Source organism: Lepus europaeus, chromosome 10, assembly GCF_033115175.1.
Source record: "Lepus europaeus isolate LE1 chromosome 10, mLepTim1.pri, whole genome shotgun sequence".
In the NCBI taxonomy this organism is placed as follows: domain Eukaryota; kingdom Metazoa; phylum Chordata; class Mammalia; order Lagomorpha; family Leporidae; genus Lepus; species Lepus europaeus.
Genome location: NC_084836.1, coordinates 56670285 through 56688832, shown reverse-complemented (window position 1 = coordinate 56688832; position 18548 = coordinate 56670285). Strand labels below are relative to the sequence as shown.

General features: G+C 42.4%; 1 protein-coding gene across 1 annotated transcript in view; it reads right to left on the bottom strand.

The window, feature by feature from the left end:
* GNS (glucosamine (N-acetyl)-6-sulfatase) overlaps positions 1 to 18548 on the bottom strand; it is a 46331-nt gene that overhangs the window by 23447 nt on the left and 4336 nt on the right. Inside the window, exons 2-9 of the mRNA XM_062203298.1 lie at positions 16399 to 16458; positions 13431 to 13637; positions 11296 to 11361; positions 10794 to 10892; positions 7650 to 7817; positions 5974 to 6056; positions 4608 to 4726; positions 1665 to 1768 (exon numbers count right to left, since the gene is read on the bottom strand). Of these exons, the coding sequence (XP_062059282.1) occupies positions 1665 to 1768; positions 4608 to 4726; positions 5974 to 6056; positions 7650 to 7817; positions 10794 to 10892; positions 11296 to 11361; positions 13431 to 13637; positions 16399 to 16458 (906 nt within the window). The remainder of the gene's footprint in view (positions 1 to 1664; positions 1769 to 4607; positions 4727 to 5973; positions 6057 to 7649; positions 7818 to 10793; positions 10893 to 11295; positions 11362 to 13430; positions 13638 to 16398; positions 16459 to 18548) is intronic.

The window sequence follows — 18548 nt, the reverse complement described above, 5'->3', positions numbered from 1 at the left end:
TCAATTTTAGTGAAGAATGGGATGGGAGAGGGAGTAGGAGCTGGGATGGGACTAGGGGTGGGAGGGGAGGTATGGGGGGAAGAACAACTATATTTCTTAAGTTGTACCTATGAAATTTGCATCCATTAAATAAAATCTTTTAAAATAAATAAAGAACATTTTGCACTTTTAGCTTAAGTTATGCTTGCTCACTTTCTTGGGTTTCACAGGGCTGGGACTGAAACTGATTTCAAGAAGGAAAGAACACATAACTAGTAGAACCCAGCAATTCTCCTCTCCCGAGTGTTGGAGCACAGTGCTCTGGGGATCAAGGTGGCCACGATCTCCAGGAATAGAGTACCTCTGTGACAGGTATCAAATTTAGAAAAAAGACTCAGAAACCAAATGGAAATGGCAAAAGAGTGTGGTACATTGTGATAGTTGTAGACGAGAATCAGTAGAGCAGAGGAGTGTTAGGAACGAAGGTCCCATCAGGGGCAGACCAGTCTCACAAGACAGGTTTCTGATAATCTACTCAAAGTGAGGTCATGACAACCAGCAGCAGGCACCACCTGTGACCTGCTCAGATGAGGAATCAGCGTCTGCATTAAACAAGATGCCCAGAGAACTCACACATAGCAGCCTGAGGAGCTCTGCTCTCCAAGAGAGTGGGCCCCAAACCAGGCTGCCTGTCAGAATCACCTGTAAACAAAGGAAGCAGATGCTGGATCCCACCCAGCCCAAGCACATATGGCTCTTGTTTTACAATGTCAGAGGGTGACTTTGATAAGCACCTTGTGCTGAGAATCACTACTCCAAGACAAAGACCTAGCCTCAAAAGACAATAAGGATGGGCATTTGGCATAGCAGTTAAGACACTGCTTGCAGGCATGCCATACCAGAGTGCCAAGGTTTGAGTACTGGCTCTGGTCTCGATTCTAGCTTCCTGCTAATGCAGACCCTGCTTCCCAATACACAGGCAGTAGGGATGGCTCAAGTGGTTGGGTCCTAGCTACCCACAAGGGAGATGTGTATTGAGCTTCCGGCTCCTGACTTTGGTTTGGCCCAGCCCCAACTCTTGCAGGCATCTGGGAAATGAACCAGCAGATAGGATCTCTTTCTCTCTCCCCCTCTCAAAAAGTTTTAAGGAAAAAAAAAAAAAATCAAAGGCTCTCCATGCTGATGTGACATGTATATATGGGAACAAATAATAGAGGGCAGTGGAGAATTTATACAAAGAAGGGGTGGCAGGCATTCAGCATAGTGGTTAAGACACTGCTTGGGACACCTGCATCTTGTATCAGAGTGCCTGGTTCAAGTCCCAGCTTCTCTGCTTCTGATCCATCTTCCTGCTAATTAGTAACGTGGGAGGCAGATGATGGCTCAAGTACGTGGATCCTTGCCACACATGTGAAGTCACAGATTGAGTTTTGGGCTCCTGGTTTTGGTCTGGCTCAGACCTGGCTATTGTGGGTATTTGGGGAGTGAACCAGTAGATCAAAGAGCTTTCTTTTTTGCTTCTTGCCTTTCAAATAAAATGAAAATAATCATTTAAAAAGGCTCATAAATACCCAAGATCTTATGCTGATCAGCCTTCATCCTCGGAGGATGTTCCTCTCAGAACAGCCTTATTTTCTCAGGTTGAGTGCCTACCTGGATGCGCCATCAGCTTGTCAGGCACCTACCTTGCTTGTCTGATTTGGTTTGATCCCAGGCCCTCGAACCAACAGTGGAACTTTGATATCAAACTCATACAGCTGTCTTTTGTCTATTGGCAATGAAAACTGTCCTGAAAACAAAATGCACAGGATAAAGATGGCACCAAGACAGAAGTGCTGCCCACACTTTGTTTCATTCATTTAATCAATAACAAAAACTAAAACAACTTTGTTTTACTAAGGTTGGTGTTTTAATAGAAAGCTTCTATTTGCCTGGGTCTTATTCCTACATGACAGGAAAAACAGTTCATCTTTTGCTTTTCAAGCAGAACAAACTGAGCAGAAAAAATGGCTGTAAACTACTGAACATTGGCCAGGCCAGTAAGACACCTGTGTCCTGTATCTCAGTGCCTGGGTTTGATACTCTGTTTTGCTCCCAACCCCAACTTCCTGCTAATGCAGATCCTGGGAGGCAGTGGTGATGTTTCAAGTATGTGGGTCCCTGACATCCATTTGGGAGTCCTGGATTGAATTCTTGGCTCTTGGTTTCAGCCCTGACCATTGTGGGCATTTGGATCATGAACCAGAGGATGGAAGCTCTCTGTTTATCTGCCTCAAATTTAAAAAATTTTAAAGAAGTGAGCTTGTCTTAAAATCCATAAAATCCATTATATGCATGATATTCAACCTGACCGCAACTGAATGAAGGTACTCCAGAGACTGCGAAATAAAGGGACAAAACATTATCTTTCTTTTCCTGAATGAATTGCTTTTCAAGACAGCTAAATAATTGATGACAGGAAGTTCTTCTCTAAGGAATCCCAGCTAATAAATACATAAGAGTACAGAACTATGAAATCATCATTTTGCAATTTCTAAAGGAATAATGGATTTAACCAACAATCAACAATGGAATCTTAAATGATGTCATTTAATAATCAATGGGGCCGGCGCTGTGGCTCAATAGGCTAATCCTCCGCCTTGCGGCGCCAGCACACCGGGTTCTAGTCCCGGTTGGGGCGCTGGATTCTATCCCGGTTGCCCCTCTTCCAGGCCAGCTCTCTGCTATGGCCCGGGAGGGCAGTGGAGGATGGCCCAAGTCCTTGGGTCCTGCACCCGCAAGGGAGACCAGGAGAAGCACCTGGCTTCTGGCTTCGGATCAGCGCAATGCGCTGGCCGCAGCGGCCATTGGAGCGTGAACCAACGGAAAGGAAGACCTTTCTCTCTGTCTCTCTCTCTCACTGTCCACTCTGCCTGTCAAAAAAAAAATAATAATAATAATCAATGGAAGCTTCAATGACAGATTCATGGGAGGGGCCTGGTGCTGTGGTGTACCAGGTAAAGCTGCTGCCTGCAGTGCCGGCATCCCAGGTGGGCGCTGGTTTGAGTCCTGGCTGCTCCACCTCCGATCTAACTCTGCTATGGCCTGGTAAAGCAGTAGAAGATGGCCCAAGTGCTTGGATCCCTGCACCCATGTGGGAGACAGAGAAGAAGCTCCAGGCTCCTGGCTTTTGATCGGCCCAGCTCCAGCTGTTGCTGACATTTAGGGAGTGAACCAATGGATGGAAGACCTCTTTCTCTCTCTCTGCCTCTCTTTGTAACTCTGCCTTTCAAATAAATAAATCTTAAAAAAAAAAAAAAAGTTCATGGGAGTTCATGGGACCGGTTCAGGCTGAAACCACCGTTACCGTCCACACAGGCATTCAGAGTGTAGTAGTCAGAAACCACGAGCCAGATCTTGTGACAATGAGAAGTACACAGCAGCACCACAAAGCAAACATTCTCGCCTGAAAACACACATTTCTATCGAGTCTCTTGACCTAACCACCAATCTATGGGAAATGTCGGGTAGAAATGACCGAGTGGAGGGATCACAATACAGCAACTACCAAACGCAGAATGTGAGCTATTCTACGTGACAAAAGGCCGGCTCTTCCTACTAAATCAGTGGCATATGACATAAAAACTAGTGGTAGCACACAGACTGTCTAGTTCTTAAAAACAGATTAGATGCACAACCGGTGTTAATGTGAGGAATCACATGTCTGAGAATTGCTTCAAAACTTTCTAGCCAAACCATAAAAGCATGGGGAGGGGCAGTAAGAATTCAAAAGACTAGCCACATGCACTGAACAATAGGGGTTTTACTCATCTCTACTTCGCTTAAAAATATTAATACATTAAATGGCTAATCAATCTGCTCCTATGTAAACAAGCCCTGGGCTGCTTTCCATTCAAGTAGAAATTTATAGACAGGTAAAGGAAAGTTTAACAGAAGGTACAAGTAGAGAAAATAAACACCAAGGACACGGAGCTGACTCATATTGTAGTTTTGAAACACAAAAACTCCCGAAACACCAATTCCTTGATTTCGCAAGAATGTTTTTCCCCCAAGACCATCTTCTCTTGGTCTTCCTGTCTAGAGTACCTTACTCCTAGTCTCTAAGTCCTGTTTACCTTTGAAATCAAGTCCAATCTTACCTCGCCTGTAAAGTAAAACCTGCCTCCAACCCACCAAACTCATGGTCTGCTCTGCTCCTAGGCCATCATGTAACTTGGCACACAACAGGCAGGCGTTTCTGCAACTCAGTGTAGGGGACTGTAGTTCACAATCACGTATATGTGCTGCATACAGCACTGGGGGAGAAGAGCTGACAGCTTCAAATATAAAGATAAGGAAACAGAAAGGCTAACTGCCTGTATAATCAATTTATACTGTGAGTGTATGTAGTCAAAGATTGCACTGTATCCCACAAGAAGGTCTATTACACCTTAATCCAAAAATTAAAAAAGAAAAAAAGCAAACAATGAAACTTGGTTTTTCCATGTGGGAATAATGAGGCCCTTTAATCAGGGGTCCCCTGGCATTTCCATGGCTGTAAAAGGACTCTAACTCTCTGCCAGGGCTACTGAGAACTTGTCTTTGCTTTGTTACTCAAAGCCCACAGGAATATCTAGCCCGCCTCTCACCTGTGTGATAGCCATTATCTGATGTATAAAAGATGTAGGTGTTGTTGAGCTCGCCAGTGAACTCCAATCTCTTGACCAGTTTCTCCACCAGGTCATCCACTGACAGCAGAGTCTGCCACCTGGACATGAACAGAGGGAGTAAAGGGAACTTCTGGGGGCAACAGCCGAGATAGCATCATCTTGCCCAAACAGGCAAGATAAAGACCCCTCTTTCCAATTAAAGATAACCTCCAAATGGCTCTCCTCAAATGCGCAAATTCAAATTGTTTCCTAGCTCTCCTCACTGTAAGAAACAGATTAGAAAATTCAAGAACACAACTCATTCATTACGAAGTTACTTTTTCCGAAGAAATAAAGCAGGCTTTTTATAACCAATTAGCTTCATTCTTTCACTGCCACTAGTGAACAACTGGAAGGCAAAGCTGTCAATTCAATACTACTTGATACTAATTAATTCAGATAGGTCTGTGCCACTTCATTTAAAGTCTAAACTAAGGTTTGGGGCAGGCATTGGCCTAGTTATCAAGACACCTGTGTCCTATATCGAAGTGCCTGCATTTGATACCCAATCCTGGATCTGACTCCAACTTACTGCTAATACAGACCCTGGAAGGCAGAAATAGTGGTTCAAGTGATTAGATTCTTGCCACTCTCATGAGACCTGGATTGAGTTCCTGGCTCTTAGTTTATGCCTCTGATCCAGGCTGCGTTTGCTGTAGGCATTTGGGGAGTAAACAGTGGATCAGAGCACACACTGTCTCTCTCTGGGTCAGCTAACTATGACACTTGGAGAAAAATCTTGCCTGTTGCCTGTTTTTATATAATAGCTCATTCATTGACATATCACCTATGCTGCTTCTATGCTACAATATCAGAGATGAATAACTAGGACAGAGACCACCACATGGCCTGCAAGCCTGTAACATTTCCTGTGTAGTCCTTTACAGAAAACGTTTGCATACTCCTGCTCTCAACTAAGTATTCCCTAAGTAATGGATTTTTAAGGAATTTCTTGCAAATATTTCACTCTAGTCTAAGCCTTGGGACTTTTGTCAAATATTTGAGCTGATCTCTCAATAAGTGATCTTTACTTTATGCGCAGGAAAAAGAAATTTCTACCAAGTGGTTCAAGTTTACAGTATTCTTTTAAGAAGTTCTAAGAATGGATGCTTTAATTGGGATCCAAAAGCCCCTTTATACATCTGAATGTAAAGGAACCTATCTGCTTCTGGGGCAACAGACACTCCAACAAATCATCCCTCCCACTGGCTTCTCAAAGCAAACAACATGGTGCAGTCCCCAGCTCATGAGTTGATTCAAAGGGTCCTCAAAACACTCCGAGTCAGACAGTAGCAGCAGCTCTTACCTTCTCCTAAATGCATTATCTAAAAACTGTATTGAAGAATTAGTCATCGGAGTCTTGGCTTGTCTAATTAACCAGTGCTTGTTCTAAAATTTAGAAGAAAAAAAATGTTAACACCAAGTCACTGTAGTCAAATAAAACTACTGGATTACTAGGATTGAAATAAAAGTATTTATACTGCAGCAAAAAGGAACTAGCCATAACCTGCAGCTGCAGACCTCCTTTCCCTTACCCCACATTTCCAAAAAGGAAAATTTTCTATCACCCGCCCCTCAGCTTCCCAGAAGTCCTTGGCTCCTCTCTTAGCAGCTTCAATAAGCAATTCAGTGAATGTTACTGGGCAATCTCTGGCTAAATTGAGATTAAATCTCTAATTCTGACCCTATATGTGGGTCTACTACAACAACTAATGGGTAAATAAACTTCACTTGCCTCTAAGTTTGGCCTAGTTAGCCATCATTCCATCACCTTCATTTTCCTAACCAAGATATGGATCACTGAAAAATCCTTGAGAAAAATCCCATCAAAGCAATGTCCTAGAACTTCAAGTTCAAATCTAGAGGGTCCTTCTCATTTAAATAAAAGACGCATGCTCCCCACCCCCAACACACACACCCCATCAAAACCATTCCCATACACTTTTAATTCTCTTTTATTTATAAAACCCTAAGCTTCCATCTATTAGTCTTTAATAACTTTAGTTAGTAAGTTTTAGAAACACCGTAGAACATATCTTTCTGTTGGAAATTCTCATTAGGCCATGAATAACTTCAAGTCCTGGAGTAGACTAACTTACTCGGCCTTAAGTTTTCAAACATATTTGGTCATGGTTCTTCAGTTTAAAACCCAGTTCACTAAGCTTTAAAATCACATTTAACAAGCACAAGTCTATAATGTGCTAGTTGGTTTGCTAGGTGTTTCTATGTACTCTAATCCATACAACAGTTGCAGAGAGATCTGATTTCCTACTTTAGACAAAAACAGAAGTTAAGCATCTTGCTCATGGTCACATCACTTAGCTAGAAACTGGTAGGCTGGGTCTGGCTTTAAGACTCAATCTTTGTACAACCTTAGAAGGGAGTTATGATTTCTTATTAATGGGTACCAAGCAGTAGAGGCCTTCTACCTTTCAACCAGGGAACTGCCCAAGCCCAATGCTGAGGGAAGTGTAACTGGAACACGAGGCAAATATTTGAGTTGCTGTGCCCTTTAGCCATGTCCCTTCTTCTGGCTCATTTTTCTATTCAACTTCCCCTTCCAACCACATGGCACTGAGCCAAACCCTTACCCCCCACCCCCTTCTTCCTGTGCCTCCGGCTAGTGATGGTCACCCAGAGGCAGCTGTTGCCAGCCCAGCTCAGTACCCAGGGAATGTTTCAGCCACTGCCAGGAGGGAGGAAAGCCAGCACAGAGGTTATCAGGAAAACCTGAGAGACACTCGTACTTGGGAAAGATGGCATGTCTTTACTATTCCCTGTGGACTGTACAGCTGCTCCCTGGAGGTGTGGCAGAACTGCACTACTTGTCAGGCAAGTTTACACTATTATACTTGGGACAGGTGCAATTACCTCTGAAAGATCATGAAGGAGAACCTATTATGTGGCTTAAAGGCTTCCTGACAAATATATTACAAAATTAATGACAGAGTATGGCTTAATTTAAGGGTTAGGGGATGCTACCGTTCCATGGATGTTGAAGTTCTTGTTTCTTGGGGCAAAGACATTCTGGAAAGTCTTCTGGTACTGAGGTGCAGCTGTCCATGGTGAATGGGGTGCTGGAGTGGAGATCATCATGAAGAATGGCTCAGAGTTGGACTTATAGTCCAGGAAGTCCAAGGAGACATTGGCCTAACACAAAGAAAGAAATGTCATCCCTTACCCTACCCAACGACTGAATACTTAGTAGATAAATGTTCTCTGGTGAGCAGAGGTACAAGGTTGTACAAGGTTGACTTTAACCATGGTAGCATAGGGTCTTAAGTCATACACAGATGCAAGCATGCTGCTGAAACAAATACCTTTGATTATCTTAGGCAATACTTACAACTTTTGAAATGCATGCCATTATAAGAAAGTGATAAAGGTCTTCATGATTTTACATGATCTAGAAATTGTTAATGCTTCCCCACAGGAAAGAATGAGTCATCTGGCTATTTTACTGTTAATGTACATTAATGCAGTTTAGAGTATGCACAGTCATGTACCACAGAACTTTTTGATCCCTGATGTACCACATATATGACAGTGGTCCTGAAAGATGGTAATGGAGCCAAACAATCCCTGCTGCCTAGTGACATCATAGTGTTGTAGCACAAAATATTACATGTTTGTGCTGATGCTGGCAGAAACAAACCTATTTTGCTGCCAGCTGTATAAAAGTATAGCACATGCAATTATGTATAATACATAATATCTGGTAATAAGCTACTAGGTTGCTGCTTTATGTAGTTTATCATACTATACTTTATATCATTTATTTTAGAAGTCTGTATTATTTTCATCTACTTGAAAGGTGAAGTGGCAGAGAGAACGGGTTGGGGGGGGAGTTGGGTGGGGGTGGGGAAGACAGAGCAAGATTATTTCATCCGCTGGTTCACTCCCCAAATGCCACCTAATAGCCAGGAGCCCAGAACTCCATCCTGGTCCACCACAGGGGTGGCAGAGTCACAAGTACCTGAGCCATCAACTGCTGCCTCCTAGGCTCATTAGCAGGAAGTGGAATTGGAAGAAGAGCTGGGGCTCGGACCTGATGTGGGCATTCCAAGCAATGGCTTAATCCACTGTGCCAAAACGCCCATCTCTTATTATTTTAGAAAGTTCTCTCTCTCGTGTGTGTATGTATATGCACACACACACTACAGAAAAAACAGTTGTGTGACACTGGCAGTAGCCTCCTATATCCTGTATTTACCGAGTCTCAGAGGCCATGCCAGTGACTGACCTACAGCATCCAGACTTATGAAAGTACACCATGATGTTTACACAATGACAAAATCACATAATGACGGTTCTCAGAACATATCTCCATTGTTACGTGATGCATGACTGCAAATTTGATGGCTTCTGAAGAATGTAAAGAGAGTGTCAATATAATTCAGAACAGAGGAAAAATGTGGATGTGGATTACATTACCTTAACCTTACAAAAACAGAGCAGATGACATGAATTATGCCAGTTCATGTAGCTAAGCTAAAGGAATACTAAATCCAAATTCATTACAATGAGGCATTAATTTATATGGACTCACATTTTTATTTGCTCAAGAGCTATTTTATGAAAATGAGCATCCCACATACATGCTATTTTTCATTGTTTTAGTTCGTTTAGATCTGCACTTATTCCCAACATTCACTCACAAGATGTTGATTTTCACCTCAAGATTTTATTTTACTTATTTGAAGGCAGAGTTACAGATGGACATATGCAGAGACAGAGATCTTCCAACCACTGGTTCACTCCCAAAATGGCTGTAATGGCTGAGGCTAGGCCAGGCCAAAGTTAGGAGCCTGCAACTCTGTTCAGGTTGTCCATGTCAGTAGTAGGGGGCCATCTTTAGCTCTTTCCCAGGTGCATTAACAGGGATTAGAGGAGCCAGGACTCAAATTAGTGTTCCTATGGAATGCCTGCATCACAGGTGGCTTAACTTGCTGCACCACAATGCAGGCCCCTGACTGTCTCCTATCAGTCACCTACCTTATTCCAGGCCTGATAGCTTTCTTGTGGTTTCTCAAACAAGTCAGGCCTCATGGTCCTCGCTACCTGTGGCATTCTTTCCCCTGATCTTATAGCTCACCCCCTTTGGATTTCTGCTTAAATGTTATCTCAGTAACCAGCATATGTTTTCTTGTTTCTCTAAATGATTATCACTAATGAGGCATCAAATTAGTGTGTGCATATACATACCTACAAACGGCAGATGCAAAATCTCCTGCCACCATAAAGTACCTTCCACAGAATCAGACTTTGCTTATTTACTTCTGAACACCTGCTACACTAACTGCTGAACTACCTGGTGAATTACTGCTCTACAGAAGGCTGCCATCAGAATGGCTCAGGGGTGGGTGTTTGATGCAGTGGTTCAGTTGCCACTTGGCATGCTTGTGTCCCATTGGAATGTCTGGGCTTGAGTCCCAGCTCTGCTTCTAATCCCAGCTTCCCACCAATGTGCACCCTGGGAGGCAGTGGGTAATGGCTCAACTTCTTGGGTCCTTCCCATTCATGTGGGAGACCAGAATTAATTCTAAGCTCCAGGCTTTGGCCTGGCCCAACCCTGGCTCTTGCAGGCATTTGGGGAGTGAACCAACAGACAGAAGATTTCTATCTCTGCCTTTCAAACAATAAATAAATAAATATACATATAAAAGAAATGCCTCAGGATAGTAAAGTACCAAATTCATCTGATCCCAACAGTTTAATATATAAATACACAGTACCCAAAGAACTCCCATATCTCTATCTCCCTAGTTTCCTAAGGCCTATGAAGCTGTCATCTTACAGCTTATGAATAAAACTGACATCAAGAACAGGCACTCTTATAAAGTCAAACTCCTACAAGTAATCTCTTCAGTCTTAAGAGATTAACCTTTAGAAAGGGATTTGTTGCTGGAATTTCAAGAGCAGCAGATCTGAGCCTGGCTTATATAGGGAAAAAAAACACCCTCAGTTTTTAATCAGCTGGAAATTTTTGTTGGCAGTTAGAACAAGTTATTATGCATTTATGTTACCCAATGCAAACAAATAAGACTAAAAGTTTTCTCGGCAGAGTCTTCCATTAAATATGAACCAAAGCTGCAAAGACAGAGCTACAGAGCTTCGGGAACTCACCAACACATCTGTCAGATAGTCCACACTGTAGTTTTCACCATGCTTCCGCGCCTTCCCATTAATGGATAGGGTGTAATTGTAGTATTTAGAATTCTTTTCCTATTAAAACAAGGAAAATAAAACTTGTTACAAAGTCAGCACACACAAAGAATGAATCCACACTAACTAACCTATACCTTTTTAAGTCTTGGCACTATTTAAACAGTACTCACTCAAGATTGGACTTTTTGACTAGCATTTTATTAAATACTAGGATAATGTCAATAACACATCTTAGTTTAAAAGCCGTTAAGTGAATCAAATAGAAAAGCAAACCACACTGCTAAAACTTGTGTAACACAGGAGACAAACCAGGGAGGAGTGACTCACAGGTCAATAGACTCTCCTTTAAGGAGATAAAATAGCTAACCATAAAGTATACTAAATTATGTCAGTATCAAACTCAATGAGTGTGAACATACTGTGTTTGCTCCTCAGGGCTGTAACTGTCACTATCACTCACCAGAGCATACCAGTAACTCCAGCCCAGAGGAACGTGTTCCAGTCCGCCTGCGTCTGGGGCTCCATACTGAAAAGCAAGACAAGGAGGACTTTAGAAGTCTTCAGACTTGACCAGACCAGGAATAGGAAACTTAGAATCTTTTCAAACTGCCTGATACACAGTTATGTGCTCAATTACTCCAAAAACAGAAACTAATAGAAACAAAGCAAAAAAAATAAAAAATAAAAAAAGTTAAAGAACGCTATAATCCTAGAAACTTCTACAGCAGGAATTGGCAAAGTAAGGCTAGTGGGCCGATCTGTCCCGACAACTGTCCTGAGAGCAAGTTTTTTTTTTTTAAAGCCATTTAAAAACACAAAAGCCAAGAATATTTTATGAAATGCAACAGTTACATGAATTTCAAATTTCAGTGATAAAGTTTTATTGGAATACAGCCACGTACATTCATTTAGACATTACCCATGGCTACTTTCATGTAACAATGGCAGAGCGAAACAGTAACAGAACACTTACTATCCTTCCTGCTACTGAAGAAAGCCCACACATGGGCTGCCAGTGCAGCTGCTGATGGTACAGACTGAATACTCCATCCAACCTTGTGGCTAACCACAGCCAGACCAGTCAGAATATGAGCCATCAGCCTATTACTTCAGTTGTCCTGATGAACTCTACTACTGGAGTTTATTTGATAAGTGAAGATACTACAGAATAATCTAGCTACAAAGTTTAAAACTGCCCATTTAAGGCAAACTAATCCCTGAAAACTAAGTATTTGTACTCTGAGGATTTCTCCTACTTTCCTACACAACTAAGACAACTTTCAATATGCAAAGTAGTAGAAGTTCCCTGTACGGTCCACAGCCCTCATGCAGGAAGTGAGTCTTCACACTTCCTAGATCTCATGACTCTTCTCAAAGTGACTCAACTTCCTTCAAACTCAAAAGATTGCAGACTCTCCCAGTTATGCGAGAGATAGGGGGAATCAATGGAAAAAATAAGCTCTCATACAACAACAAATAGCTTGTAAAAAACAGACACCTTCTTTTTGTTAGGCATTCTCAGTTTTACAATAAAAGTTAATCTCAAACACTCCCAAACACACTATTTTCTTTAAATCTGGACTTGGACTAAAACTTTAGGTTAACATGGGGGTACTTGGAGACATGAAATCTGGCCTTGATGGTTCATAATGAGGAAGCCCTCTGCTATGATCTGAACGTGATTTGGCTCCTAATTCACGCAGGACTCAAAGCCATAAATTAACAGTACTCAGAAGGCAGAAACTTAATCCAGTTACACTGTGCAGGAGGTGGGCCTACTGGGAGGTCCTCAGCTCACTGGGAACACACCCTCAGAAAGTGGTTCGTCCATGCTGGCTGTGAAAGTGAAACTGGGCTCAGCCACTCTGCTCTGTGGCTTGCCATCCTTCTGCAAATACTCCACCACTGGCACCTACCATCCTCAGAGGCCAAACCAACAGCGCCTGCCTGATCTTGCACTGTGCACCTCCAGAACCAGGAACCAAAATGGACCTCTTTCCTTTGAAGTACCTTGCCTCAGGTACCTCGCTGCAGTAAAGAAAAGCTCCCTCCACCCACCCTCCCATCCAGGCCAGTGAGGCCAGCACACTGGCCATATGCCTTCATGGCCCAAGTGCGCTAGGCTCTGGGAGCTTTGCCTTCTCACAATCTCTCCATAATTTGTTCCCAATTTTCAGGCAGAAAACAAGCTAAGCATTACATTGTTGTAACTTAGAAGCAAGTCTAAGAAAGCTAACATTCTAAAAAGGAGGAAAAAAATTTCTCACTCTGATCCTAATAAAGGGGAAATGGAAACAAAGATACCAGGACAGCCACATGACAAGCAGAATTCCTGAGGGGGAAAAAGGAGGACTCATCTGATAGAAAGCAGTGTCAGGATAATTTTGAGGTAAATGCATAAATGTTCCTGGGACTACTGAAAAGGAAGAATAATTACTGTACACAGATCATGTAAATATTGTCATGTAAATAAGTTCTTGTTTGTTGGAGAAAACAACATATACAAAAAACTAGGATGATCTGAATAGATACCAATGGAACAAAAATGAACGTTTAAAAAGCTGCTATATGGGGAAAAAAGACCATTTAACATACCTCATTTAAATATTTTCCTGCAAAAAAGGTTTGATAACCACACATGGATCTGAGAATCGCTGGAAACGTATTTGGTTCTTGGATCTTCTGCCAGGCTTTACTACTGCAGTTTCCCTCCAAAGTGTTGTTAACAACGTGATGATTGTGTGGGTACTTTCCTGTCAGGATGCTGGCTCTGCTGGGGCAGCAGAGAGCACTTGGCACATACTACAAAGGGAAAGCAAAAGGACACTGTTAGATACAGCAGATGGGTTTCTTATTTCTAAACAGAATAGAGAAAGCTAGCTGCTCAACACTCTAAACTCTGCATTTTTAGTTTCACAATGGAATCAAGATTTTGTTTACATATGACCTCCTGATCAGTTGTGCTTCTATGAATGGTTCATTCCTGTGCTTTGCTCATTTATTCCTCTTCAGCTGCTGGCCCATTCTAACAAAAGATTTAAGGAAGGATACGGCCACATTACAAATGCTTTCTGTTTTTATTTTTGCCTCTTAATGTTATTAGATGTTTGACTTCTGTCATTTTGACACTAGTAATTCTTTTCCTTTTTGTTTTTGATCTTATGGCCAGTACTACACTGTTTACTGATAAGGAAATTTCTTCCTTTAAAAATATTGCCTTGGCCAGCGCCGTGGCTCAATAGGCTAATCCTCTGCCTGCGGCACCGGCACACCGGGTTCTAGTCCTGGTCAGGGCGCCGGATTCTGTCCTGGTTGCCCCTCTTCCAGGCCAGCTCTCTGCTGTGGCCCGGGAATGCAGTGGAGGATGGCCCAGGTCCTTGGGCCCTGCACCCGCATGGGAGACCAGGAGGAAGCACCTAGCTCCTGCCTTCGGATCAGTGCGATGCACCGGCTGCAGCGGCCATTGGAGGGTGAACCAATGGAAAAAGGAAGACCTTTCTCTCTGTCTCTCTCTCACTGTCCACTCTGCCTGTCAAAAAAAAAAATAATATATATATTGCCTTGTGGGGCCGGCAATGTGGCTTAGCGGGATAAGCTTCCACCAGTGGTGCTGGAATCCCATATGGGCACCAGTTCAAGTCCCAGCTGCTCTTCTTCTGATCCAGCTCTCTGCTATGGCCTGGGAAAGCAGTAGAAGCTGGGCTCGGGCCCCTGCACTTGCATGGGAAACCTGGCAGAAGCTCCTGGCTCCAGATCAGCTCAGCTCTGGCACTGTGGTATCTGTGGGGTGAACCAGCGAATGGAGGATCTCTTTTTCTCCCTTTCTCTGGCTGTAACTCTACCTCTCAAATAAGCTCTTTAAAAAAAATTACTTCTTCCTATATGTTTATTATTCCAGATAACTTAAAATCACAGCTGAGTCTAAAAATCTTCTTGGGATTCTAATAACTATTTTATAATATTGTCTTCCCACAAAAAAATGATGTGCATATCTATCAGTGTTTTTAATCAAAGTTTTGTAACTATTTTCAGTCTTAAACATTTCTGGTCACTATTTGTATTTATTAGTTTCTACTTATATTGTATTTTTATTTTTAAAGATTTATTTGTTTGAAAGGCAAAGCTACAGAGAGGCATAGGGAGAGGTCTTCCATCTGCTGGTTCACTGTCCAACTGGCTGCAATGGCCAGAGCTGCACTGATCTGAAGCCAGGAGCCAGGAGCCAGGAGCTTCTTCCAGGTCTCCCATGTGGGTGAGGAGGCCCAAGGTCTTCTACCGCTTTCCCCAGGCCAAGAGCTGGATTGGAAGTGGAGCAGCCAGGACTTGAATCTGCGCCCATCTGGGATGCTGGCACTGCAGGCGGTGTCTTTACCCGCTGCTATACCACAGCGCTGGCTCCTGTATTACTTTCTACTTTTTATGAATAAAATTTCTATTCTTCCCTTCTATATCTTTAACTGGTTATACACAAGAAATTAATTTTTATCTTAATTTTCACTTCACTGAATTCTGCTTATTTAAAAAGTTTTGACAATTCTGTTTTTGAGATAAAAAACATCCAAAAAGTGGAAATAACAGTTTTCTTTTTCTAATTATTTTACCTATTATTTCCATAATGCTTATAGTAATGACTAGATGTAACATTAAGGGAAAAATTAGGTCTTGTCTCAACGCTAACAATAATATCCTGAGTCTTTCATTCTAAGTATAATGTGAGCTGTTTGAAATACTCATCATTTGAAACAATGTACTCTTTTAACAGTTTAATAAATTACCAGAAAGGATGTTAAAATTTCAGGACTTTCAAGCATCCATTGAGATAAATATTTAACTTTCCTTCTTTCAATTACTGATATCATGGTAGGCATTATAATAACACTGTGTAGTACAAGTCTCACACTGATGAAAGGGCTTTTAGGACTTCCATTTACAAATGGGAAAACCAGGGCCAGAGAGGTTGAATAACTAGCCCAAGGTCACAGAGCTAGAAAAGAGCCAGAAAAGAGAGTATTCATAAGTAGGTAGTGTGACTACAGGGTCTGTGCCCTTAAGTATAATGCCATGCTACTGTTCAGTGGGTTTCTTGACATTAATCTTCCATTCCTAGACTACCATGTACCTGGTTCTTCAACCCAAATTATTAATATTTTAGCTCTCCACACCCATGCTTTTACATATTATGTGTTATATATGTGCGACAGTGTATATATATAGTATTATCTTCGTAAGATTTGGCTATCATGGCTAATTGGGCTTTCACCATAGAATTTATATAGCACAAATATTATTTGATTCTTCTAATCCATTTTCAAACCTCAAACAGTGAGATGTTAAATAAAACTCTAGTTCTGATATATAGAAGACCGGCTTAGGAAAAACCTGCAATTAATCTTAAGAATATTTCAACTAAAAGATTTGAGCATATTAAATCATCTTTCTGATCAGGCATGTAACTAGGGAAAAAAAAACACAAAGATTACATCACACACCTGAGAAAGGAGTGTTTTTTCTTAAAACACAAACAATTCAAGTCTAACAAAATTAAATTAGTTTCAAAACTCACAGCACTGGAGAAAGTCATCCCCATCTCTCCAATGAGAGCCTTGGTTTTCTTCAGTGGTGTCTAGAAAATAAGTAATTGTTAAACAGTTATTTCCACTGATAAATAAACCACACAGATCACAATTCACTTTTTGATACATCTTGCAACAATCTTTTCTTCCTAAACAGATGGCTCTGTCAACAGCCAAATCAGTCCTCTGAGAGAGTGGAGATGAACCAAACAGGTTTGGTTATAGTCAGCTGCCTCAGGTGCAAAGGTGCCTGGGTCAGAATCCATCAGCAAGGTAAAGTTCACAGCTGATGGCGTTATTCCAGCCAGGAGACTTCAGTGTTAAAGACATTCTGGTGCCTTTTTCTTACTGGCCACCAGCTCACTTATGTGGTAGAGAGGGCAGACCTATGTCCACGGATTCATCTTTAGAAGTAGGGTGTGGGAAATAAGAAAGGCGTCTTCTGCCCTTTCTAAGAGCAGACAGACAATACTTGGATTCAAAAAGCTGGACAGGATCCTAAAGCTCCGAGGCTGACTCAAATCTCACACAGTGGGGAGCCCAGACACGTTTCAGCTGTGAGCGCACTGCCCCCTGCACTAGACCAGTCACCACCCCCGGAGCTGGACTTGAACCAGCAGTAGGAAGGCAGACACAGAATCCTGTCAGGCAGAACGCTAGTCGGAAATTATTTTGTTTACAGCCTTTTCATTTGTTCGTTAAAAATCTAAGACCTGACAAGTGCAGTAAACAATTAGATCCTAGAGTGAGAAGAAAAATATGAAAATAAAAGGACCACTTATGTGAATCTTTGTATTTCAGAGCCAAACCACCACTCCAAAGAAGCCCATTTTAGTTGTACTACATTCAGTCCATGATGATTCTGAAATAACGTCAACATCTAAGATCAAATTGAATGTTTTTAAAAAACTATTTTATTTTAAAGGCAAATATGGAGCAGAGGGGGCTGGAAGGGAGAGGAACACACACGTGCAAGCTCTTCCACCTGCTGAATCACTCCCCACATGCCAGGAACAGCCAGAGCCGAGCCGAGCCAGGAGTCCAGAACCAAACCTGGGTCTCCCACAGAGTGGCAGGGACCCAGCTGCTTGAGCCATCACCTTCTGCCTCCCCAGGTATGCAATTAGCAGGAAGCTGGACTGGAAGCAGAGAAGCCAGGGCCTGTTTGGGATGCAGGTAACCCAAGTGGCACCTTAACTGCTGCACCAAAAGCCCCAGAATGCAGTTTTAAGTAATTTCCTTGTGTAATAAATCCTTAAAGATAATTCAAATATAGGCTAACAAGGGCCTGATTTTCAGTAGTGTCTAAATGACTTTTCTCCACTGCTTTATACAGAGAGACGGAAGACCTAAGGAACCCATAAGAGCTCAACAGGATGAAAATTCTAACTTATTCAAGCAGAGCTTTGATAATTTCCTGGACAGAGCCTCAACAGGATCCCAGGAAGTGCTGGAGACTGCTAACTTTCAGGAGCAACATCGCCAGCTCTCCAAGACACCACTGGGTACTGACCTCAGGGAAAGAATACTGGGCTGAATGAAAAACACAGACTGGACAGAGAGGGAAAACCAGAATGTGACATGCAAGTGAGGAAAAGGAACTTGTAAGCTGACTGTATGGGCCTTAATCATCAAATTCATAAATACACAACCGAACTGTAGAATATCTGACTTATAGTAAGGCTATCCTATGTGATGACACATCTATTAAATACTTAACAGGTGCCAGGCATTGACCTAGGCAACAGCAGACAGAAAGACAGAAGGCTCCTTCTTGAGCCTTCTACCCTCAGAGGCTTCAACAGGTAAACAAGCGATCGATCATTTCCAGCAATGACAAGTGCCGTGAAGGGAATAAATCAGGCTGGTGTGATTGCAGCTGGCAGAAGCAAGCTGGGGAACTACTCTAGGTGGGTGATCAGAAAAGGCCTCTCTTAGGAAGGAATTCTCGTGAAAGCCTCATGAGGAGTTAGTCAAGCAAAGATTAGGGAAGGGGACTTCTGGACTGAAGGAACAGAAGCCCAAAGGATGCCAGAGGAAGCAGGCAGAGAAGGGCGGGCAGCACAGTAGAAGCAGCTCAGGAAGTGAAGGGGAGAGTGGGAAATGAAAGATCAGAGAGGCAGGGGCCAGATGATGATGC